Below are 9961 nucleotides of genomic sequence, written 5' to 3' on the forward strand. Positions count from 1 at the left end.
CAGAGCCCCAGAAATGGGGTTTGTGCTGTTGACAAGAATCAAGCTATGATGTAAATCACTTTACAATGTTTACGTTTTCACTTAGTGGAATTATTTTGACTTCCAAAAAGAAACTTCATAGATCTAGTGCTGGAAACACTTTTGTTCTCCCAGTTATTAAGTCTGAGATGCAGATGCTTCCTTAAAAAATACCTGAGATATGGGTAAAGGCGGAGATAAGATAGTGAAGACAGAATGGAATGGCCTATGTGCTGCATAGCTGGTCAGGAAGAAACAGAAAATATTGAGGAATGTTGTTGCATAGAAATAATGGGCAGCACTGTGGAAGCTTAAAGAGTACTAAGACTGCCAGATAAGCAGAATGATAGGCTAGATGAAATATGGTATAACACAGAATTATGTAATCCCAAAGATGAAACTGTGCAACACAGTAGTCATAATTAATATGAAAAGAACGTATTTGGCTCACAATGTTAACCTTGCTGGTAAAATGAGACGTTTTGGTCTATGGTATATAGAAAGGATATTCTATAAAGCTATGGCTCTGGTAATAGAAGAAAAAATCAGGGGCATACCAATGAATACATTTACTATATAAAAGACGGAATGCTCACGACTGAGAAGCAAATACTCAGACAGAAACTGTTTGGGATAAGAAAGTACGAGAGACAAAAAATATCAAAGATTTTTAATTATTACAGTTTGTTAACAGATCTCAGAATAAAATAGGAAAAAATTAGACAAACGTCAAAGGAATACACTGTTTAAAATCTTTTGCAACATAGAACTTAAATTAAAAATAAGCACTAGTCCTGAAGCTATTTGCATGGCTCTGTAGATATTTTAGCAATTCAAGAGTTGGCAGGACTTGGAAGAGGCTTGTATTTATATATTCTTAATTTTTTTTCTATCTGTGAATATTGATGTTTCTGCAGTCTCTTCCTCCTAAACCATTAGTCTCTCTAGCTTTTACAAGTGCAAAACGTTTGCTGGTTGCTGGAAAGTATCAAAGTAATAGTCATTACTGGCTTTACCTTTTTGTCTGCCTGTTGTGTTTTATTAATATTTTAGTATGTCAGGATAAATCATAAGGCTTTCCAAAACCTGAGGAGATTTTTAAGTCACGTCCTACAATTTCCCAGACTTTGAAACAATTGTTGAATCTTTGATCTCTTAGAATTTTGAAAACCCTAATACAAGACTGGAGCAAGAGGTTGCAGCATATTTTGGCAGCATGATTCCATATTTGCAGTGCTTATAGAATGACAGGTCCTTCAGAGCCCAAGTTGTTAGTCTCTATTAACTAATGATCAGCCTTCAAATCAATTGTTAATTCTTTCAGGGTCAAAATGCAAAAGGACTATTTTATTTGTAACAGGAATGTGTTCCTTGTGAAAATTTTGAATCCTGGAACTTTATACTAATTAATCCAAGATTCTCCTTTTGTCTGGGTGTTTGGTTTTTTTTTTGGTTTTTTTTTTTTTTTACTTTGCTGGACAAATAACTTTGTTACCTTTGATGTGCACAAATGAAAGGTTTTGTTGCTGATTGTTTACACACACACAGACTATTTCTCATGTCTAAATGTTTATGGGCATTCATAGTCATTAAAATTTCTGTGCCAGAGGAGTTAAGTTGGTGCTGCCTGAAAATAATAAATGAGAAAAGGGAACTCTTTTCTTAGTATGCAGAAAGTAACTGCAGAGCAGATGAATTAGATTTTCTGACTCATGGTTCTGTTAGACTACTGAAAATTCTTAGACCCCAAATGATACTTCAACATGTTACTTCCAGGGAGAGTTAGAGGCATAAATACTCTAAGAATCTAGATCATTATATTTTTTATAGTCAAAAGTAATCCTTAAAGCAATCCTTCCTGTTGGTAGGTGAATGATATCACCACTATTTGACCAGTGTCAAAGCTACTACAAAGTAGGTAATAAGGCATTTGCATTTCAGTAATACCTTAAAAATCTAAATCTTCTAAAGAACTTTCAAAACTTTACAAAGCATTGTTACTGAGATATTTTTTTAAAAAAGTTCTTCTAGCATATTTATTTTCTTTTACAGCTGCTACTGTACTTGAGTGTCTTGATAACTGCAAGCTGTCAGAAAGCAATCAGATGGTTCTTCGCAAGCTAGGGATGAAACTTGTTCAACGACTTGGACTGACATTTGTGAAACCGAAGGTAGCAAAATGGAGGTTAGTTCAAAGCTGAAACAGTAAAAAATAAAATCCAAAAGCAATCAAAAAACTTAAAAATATCTAAACCCATATATTTGATTACTGGTCTTTGGCCCTCCCAACCTCCCCTAAAAAGAGAAAGAAAGAAAAAAATCCATGTGCTGTTTGGGAATGAACATATTCTTTATTTGCACGATTTGGAAAAAGTAGGTTTCTTCCACTGTTTAGTTTCCTGCATTTCTTTTCAATTTTGGTAGTAAACTAGTGCTGTGACAAGCCAAATCTTTTGACTGTTCATGTTGCATGTTACACAAGCGAAGCCTATTCCTATATAATGCATAACTTAGTAAAGATGGGAAGACAGTGACTTTTGTTACTGAAGTTGATGTAATACAGTTCTGTAAGAGTGAACATAAGTTTTTCCATTACATAGTTCTACCTTGATTCCATAGAAAGTTCACAGGGGAAAAGTGGTTTGCAATCCCACTTTCGTTTTGCATATTAGTCAGGTTTTGGTGTCTGGTTTTACTTATTGCCAGAAGGCAAACTCTTTTTTAGATTTCTCGCACTGATATTTTAAAATTGCAGGCTCCCTTGGTGACTATTTTTATTGTATTTCTTTTACCAAGTTTTGAGAACGTCCTTAGGCATAGAAAATTCTTTTTAGGTGGAGAGTGTACCTTGCCCAATGGCAAAAGTCAGTTTAGCATGTAAAGTATAGCTTTTGTAAGAATGTATTTACACCACAGGCTAAATATTTGACTGCACCTTGGTCAGAAAGTACTAAGCTAGCTTTAAAATTTAAAAAATACATTCTAATAAGTTGATTATTTTTTTTTGCTTTGTTTTTGGACAGGCTTTTAGGGCATGGGAATGTTGCCTCTCCCTATTGTCAGCAGTGCAAAGTAGGTTATACTGAAACAGGAAAGGGAGAGATAATGAAAAGGAACCATTTAAATAGTCTAGCTCTTCTCACCTTGGAAAAGAGACAACTGGGTCAGGAGGAAGGAGAATGAGATACTTTTCCCTTTTCTTTAAAGCAGCCACTAAATAACTCGAGAGCTGTGCATTGGGAGGTATAGGAACTGGACAAGCAGGCTTTATGACAGTATGTACCTATTTCAGCTGGAGCTCAAATCAGAAAAGTAAATTAATTGTGTCTGTTTCTTGCACAGATACCAGCGTGGCTGTCGCTCTCTGGCTGCCAATCTGCAAGCTCAGGGTTCAGTTGTGCAGAATCAAATCATACCAGTTGCTGATGATGAAGCTGCTGATGAAGAGGAATATGACATTCCAGGAGAGATTGAAAATGTTGTAGGTGTGTTAAAACTGGACAGAAAGTACCCTAATGCTTGCAAATTAAACATACACTGGAGAACATGTAATAGGGCTAAGAAAGTCATGTGGGTATCTGTGCTAACGTGAACAATTGGAAGACTATAAAATTTCAGTCTATGCAACTGATTAAAATATACTATATTTTTGTCAAATTATTTTGATTTCAGCATCTCAAGCAGAAACTCAGTACTGTAGCATTTGTTTTGGGGTTGGGGGCTGGAGTTATTGAAATGCATTTTACCAGTTTTATCCAGTAATAATGAAGAGATATCTTGAACCTTTCACAGATGGAAGGATGAGTTAAAATTCTTAATGAAACACAACACAAAAAATTGTGTTACATGAAAGCTAAAGAATTATGGCTGAAATTTTTAAGCTGTGGCAGCATCAAAGGAAGAGCGTTTTTTTATTAGTATGTGATCATAGAGCAGGTCTTCTGCTAGCTTGCTGCTGGGTGTGCTGTAAATAAATAGGCAAAAATTGCATCAGAAGATTTTGTAGCTGAATAGTTTAATGAACCACTGAAAGAAGCACTATAAGTTCCATCTTAAGTCTTCCACAGTACTTAAAATTTCAAACCAGATTTTCTCTTTTAGAAAACAATTTTGATTTTTTTTGATTTCAAGTGGTACTTCTGTGACTAATAGAAGAAATCTAGATACAAATGATTTTATTTCAACTGAGGCAGTTGTGTTAAGAGGAGAATGAATTTTGAACATTTCAAGATATCTTCCTGTTATTAATTGAGAATAATTGTTTTTTTTAAATAAAATTATCTGCAGAGCAATTGTTGGTTGGACTGAAAGACAAAGACACTATTGTCAGGTGGTCTGCAGCAAAAGGGTAGGTTTCTTATGGTTACTCTAAACTAATAAAGTAAACAACATAGAAATACAGTCCGATATAATCAGTGTTTGATAATTTGTGTGTAATGTCAATATTCATGCTTCAGATGGCTTTAGTACAGCTTATGGTATGAAGCCATGTTTGTATCTTTTTCTGATATGAAATTGGCCTAGTCTTTAGGAAAATTTCAGATAGGATTGGAAATAAACATTCTGGGTAAGACTTGATTCGAAGGGTAAAGTAGCATTTCTTCAAGATGTGGTTTGGTTTTTTTTTCTCTTCCACATTAAAAAATGTATTTCTGTGTTAAGTTCGCTATTGTGTAGCTTTTGCTTCAAGTTTGAGATTGTTGGTTTAGGGTAATGTTTTAGGGTAGCGCATTGTCATCTTGAAGTCAGACATCTTATTTTAAATTTCCAGTAATTTTTTATAGGACTTATTCATCAAATGCAGTACTGATGAGTCACTATATGCTTTTTTTTTCTCCTTTTAACTTCTATAGAATTGGTAGAATAACTGGAAGACTTCCAAAAGAATTAGCAGATGACGTGATTGGGTCTCTGTTGGACTGTTTTAGGTAAAAATCTTATTCACACTTTACATGCATCTGAAACATGTCTGCTTATGAAACAGGAGGACAACAGTTAGGAAGATAGGTCTAAAAATCTTTAAATTTTATTGTCCTTTTTCTCCCACATTTCAAAATCTTCTAAGGCACACCTTGACCCCATTCTGAAGTAATATGGAAGGACAGAATTTGAACTTTGGGAAAACAAAAATAATTAAAAAAAAGAGCACCTTAACTTGCTGCTTTAAAAATTCCTGGTGTGCTTAGGTCTTGAGTGTTTGCATCTTCAGAAACAAAGTAGGACTGGAAATGATACTCAGAAGGGTTCTGAGGATCACCAGAGATAAGAAGCAATCTCTATGTGAGGGGAGGCCAAAAGATCTAGGAAGCATGAGGAATAAATAAATGGGGTATGATAGAAGTTTACGAAATCATGAATGGCATGGAAATGAAGCAAACTAAAGTATCAGGTGGCAGGTTTGGTACTGCCAAGGAAAAGGTGGTAGTTATTCACACAGCATGGACTTAAACTCTAAAAACTTCTTGCCACAGGATGTTGTAGATGCTAAGGAGTGTATGCTGGAACAAAAGTGTTTTCCTTTTCTGCGAACTTGTCCCTGATCTGCTAGAGTTTGGAAGTGTGTTGGCGAGTGTTGCAGTGTGCTTGTTGTTATACCGTACCCAAGGCCTGCACTGTTGGCCATGTCTGAGAGAGGCTTCTGGGCTAGCTGGGACATGGCTTTGGCCCCATAGAGCTGCTAGGATGTCCTTTTGATGCGCTTTATTGTTGGATGTCTTGTTTCTGTATCCATGTAGAGCATGTAAAGAGCTAAATTATTAAACAACTATCATGCTTTTTTTTGTATCAAATTGTTCATCAGGTCTGCATTGGGTACTTGAGCTTTAAGTTCTAAATTAGTGTTTTAGATTAAGCTAATAACAGAAAGAATTCCTTTATTGACAGCAAAAAATATTGGTAATGTTCAGTTCGTCACTCAGGTGTACTTGGTTTTAAAAAATTTTCTCATATTGGTTGTGAGTACAAATTTAAAATACCAGCTCAAAGGATAACCCATCAAAAAAAAGAGGTATGAAGTCTTAAAAACTTGCAAGGAAAGTATCTACTTAGCCGATACTTCCACTGTTACTGTGATTAATTTAAGAGGTGCTGTTGATCTCAATTATCCCTGGAGCTTCAAAGACCTGTACTCACTCTGTTTTCTTTCCTTGTTTTTCAAGTCATAGGGATGAGTAATCCAACTAGTAATTGAGTGACCTGCTTTCTTCAGAAACACCTGGGAACAAATGTAGACAAGGACAAAGGGAATCTCTTCTATATTCTTTGCACTAAATATTTAGTGACCAAGATAAAAATAAGTCAGTTTCTCACCAGATATGTATCTTGGGATAAGAAGGGATTCCTTCCATGTAGATTGATTACAAGAAAGGAGACAGGGAAGAACTAAACGGTCGTTTTTCACAATGTAGTGAGATTATCAGCACAGTTCCACGGGGGTCTGTATGAGCACTGTGGTGTTCAACATGCTCTTAAAGAATCCTGAAAAAAAGATGAACAACGGGGTGAGGAAATCAATTGATAGTTTGAAGTTAGCTAATGTAATGAAAACTAAAGGTGACAGAAAAGAAAATGTTATATAAGCCTAAGTTAAGTAACTAGACAGTAAATAACATACGAAATACAATGTCTAATGAATGCAAACTAATGCACTTAGGGAAAAATGCACCTAGCTGTAAAACGGTTATTGCTACTCAGGAAAGAGATGCTGAAGTCACTGATGGTTCTGTCAACATGTCAGTGGAGTGCTCAGCAGCTGTCAAAAAAAAGGCAGCAAATGGAATGTTAGATGTTATTAGGAAAGGAAGAGAGAACAAAACTGAATCACTGAAAAGTGATTTAACTGATGGGGATTCTTCCAAGTGGAAAGAAATAGTAGAGGGATATAATGGAGAGATATAAAATCATAAATATGAAAGAGGGAAAGCAAGTAATTGTTTACTATTCACTCTTTCTCATAATGCAAGAACTGGGAAGCATCAGGAAGTACGTTTTCACGCAATTATAATTAAACTGTGGAAGTCATTGCCACAGGATGTTATGGAAGCCAAAAGTGTAAAGGGAGTTCAAAAAAGGATTATACAAATTAATGAAAGAGAGTCCCATCAGAGGTTATTAAATATGACATTCTGGCTGCAGCCTCTGGCTTGGGATGTCTCTGTGTGGCTGATTGCCAAAGCTAGGAGGAGGCTAATGGGGGAATGATCCTTTACGCTTCATCTTTAGCTATACATCTACTGTTGATCCATGTCAGAGACAGGATACTGGGAGAAACGAAGCTTTGATATGACCTAGTCTGTCCGTTCAACGTTTTATTCTTAGATTCCTATCCCTAGTTTAATACAATATGAACTTTTTGCACGCTTAGTCATGCAATGTGTAACCTTTCCCCTTTTCAATCCCATATCTGCCAGTCCACCAAAAAATGTGTGCCATTTTTTATATTCTTTGCTGTGTTTACCATAGGTTGCTCTGTTCTCTTTTTATGTTTTTTTAAAGGTGGATAAACACCACTGTTGCTTACTGCATAAGCTCGTACAATGTGTTTATTGGGAACTATCGCTTGAACCTCTCGTGCTAGTTAAGGACTGTGTTTGGCACTAAATTCATTAGTTATTTTGGGTATGTGCTGTAAATCTGCATCTTTTGCCAGTGTACTGGAAAGTTGTTTTTTCGGGATGAATTTCAGGTATTGTACTCCTCTGTACAGAGGTTACATTTACATTGATAAATGGGTTTTTTGCTTATTTGATCGTGTTTATAGCAGCACTTATGTTGCACAGAAAGGGAAAGAAAACATGTTCAACTTGTCATTCTTATATTTTAGAAGTCTTAACAGGATTAATAACATGATAAACAGATGCTGGTTTGGATTATGTGTCTTTTAAAATGTTAGGAATTCACCATGAAAAATGAAATCTGAAAAGGGGAGGCTAGTTTTAACAGAACTTGTCTTTGTTCTAAAATTAGTTTCCAGGAAACAGACAATGCATGGCATGGTGGATGCCTGGCTCTGGCTGAATTAGGCAGAAGAGGATTGTTACTCCCTTCCCGAATTTCAGATGGTGAGTTGTAGTTGCTGAGTGTTAGTAAGTTCATGAATTAACAGTATTAGAGACTGAATGTGTGGCAATAGACTGGAATTTGCTGATGTGAGTGTGCTAAGTAATGACTGTAGTGTTGAATTCTAGAGTAAAAAATACGCCTATGGGGATATTTAAGGTACTTCTGTCAAAAGCGTTGTCTTGGGCGTGCCTTTTTAAATACTTAATAAATTTTTCGATCCAAAATGAAATTAGTTTCTTGGGGTTTTCTTCTTTCTTCCTGCCTGCCATGTTTCTCTGTACAGATGTATAAAAATAATTCTGTATGTCTCTGTATTGTGTCAGTGTCATTATTTAAATAGAATATATTAAATAATTGATGACTAACTTTCACTTTAAAGCTATTAGCTTATGCTGTTTGTTTCTGATTAAATTTCAGAGGCCAATTTTGCATAATTTATACATAAATTGTTTACGTTTTTAATGGGTTTTTGAAATATTAGGATGGAAAGAAAAATAACAGGGCAGAGGATTTGTTACTTTGTGTGTTCTGTATGTATCAACCTACATTGAAGTACAGAGGTATTAATGTGAAAGCAGTAGTTCTCTGTGATTTCGGTCAAGTTTTTATAGAAATGAAATGAGAGAAGCATAATGTAGTAGTACACGTCCACTATTGGGCACTTTTACAGTAGTATCTTGGGCTAGATGGTTCTTTTGATCTCATCTGCTATTCCTGTGTTGAACAGAGAAGTTGAACACTGCATTTTCAAAAATGCTTCAAAATTGTTTTTTTAATTAGGTTGCCAGATCTTTTCTATTCTGAAGATCTGTTGACTTGTTCTGGAAGAAACTGTAAAATATGGTATTTAATACAGTTAATTATTCTGTGTCGTGTCCAATATGGTATCTGTTTTGTATGTGAGAATTTTTGTGCAGCTAGCCTTTTTTTTTTTTTCTGTTTTCTAATTACTTTTGCCCTTGTATGATAAAGATGAAACAGTTAAAAAAAACCCCAACTTTAAGAATGGGAAGTCATCCAAAGGTAAGCCTCTATTTTAGTTCTAACAAAACTGAAACTATACACCTCTGTCAAAGAATCAGGGTAGGTAGTCATGCAGAAGTCATGAGTGAATCCTAGCTCTGCCAGTGATTTGACCTGTGCTGTGAAACCATCTCTTTCACTTCTTAGGTTGAATTTTTGTAAATGTAGAACAGGGGTGTTAGTTGTATCCTTTTTTTTACTGCAGAGGTACAGTGAAAGTGTATTGCTGCCTGTGAAGGTGATTTTAATATATGTAGGTTTGTATGTAAGTTTTCAATAGGTCCCAATTGCATAACAGGTAGCCTTCTGTTACTGGGGTGGAAGAATATAAAGGTGAGATGGCAGAGGAAGGGAAGGAGAGAACACAATTGTGGCAGCAAGGTCTTTCTGGGAAAGAGGCATGAAAGGTCTAAGGAAGAATTATTTTATAGGAATCAGAGTGCTAAGAATTCCAACAGTTGTTATATAAGAATATGGGTAAGAAACCTAATCAGACACTACCTTGAACAAACTGCAACTCCTTTGGTTATCTGATATTCAAGAATGAGTTACACAGAAGGCAGAAAGGTATGATATTGTGAAGGATGAGTAAAAGGGGGTAGTCTGAATTTGTAGGTATAGAATTTGGAAAGGCTTGGACATAAAGTGGGATGCAGCTAGTGAAGAATATAACTGGTAATGACATCATGTTATATATGTCTTCATCAGACTCAAACCTTTATTGCTGAGCAGATATAGGCTGCAGAATAGCCACGGCACACTTCACATTGTTCCTCCTCTGTTTTTTTTCCCTTTTGCTTCCCTTTTGCTTTAATGGACCTTGTTTTCCATTTAAATTAACATGAAAAAAATAATTTTA

General features: G+C 35.5%; 1 protein-coding gene across 1 annotated transcript in view; it reads left to right on the plus strand.

Annotated features, from left to right (window-relative positions):
• The window catches only part of TBCD (tubulin folding cofactor D), a 129500-nt gene that overhangs the window by 20453 nt on the left and 99086 nt on the right, over nt 1-9961 (plus strand). The window contains exons 10-14 of the mRNA XM_055794773.1: nt 2071-2203; nt 3361-3503; nt 4306-4366; nt 4872-4946; nt 7984-8078. Of these exons, the coding sequence (XP_055650748.1) occupies nt 2071-2203; nt 3361-3503; nt 4306-4366; nt 4872-4946; nt 7984-8078 (507 nt within the window). The remainder of the gene's footprint in view (nt 1-2070; nt 2204-3360; nt 3504-4305; nt 4367-4871; nt 4947-7983; nt 8079-9961) is intronic.

Source organism: Falco peregrinus, chromosome 2, assembly GCF_023634155.1.
Source record: "Falco peregrinus isolate bFalPer1 chromosome 2, bFalPer1.pri, whole genome shotgun sequence".
NCBI classification, from domain to species: domain Eukaryota; kingdom Metazoa; phylum Chordata; class Aves; order Falconiformes; family Falconidae; genus Falco; species Falco peregrinus.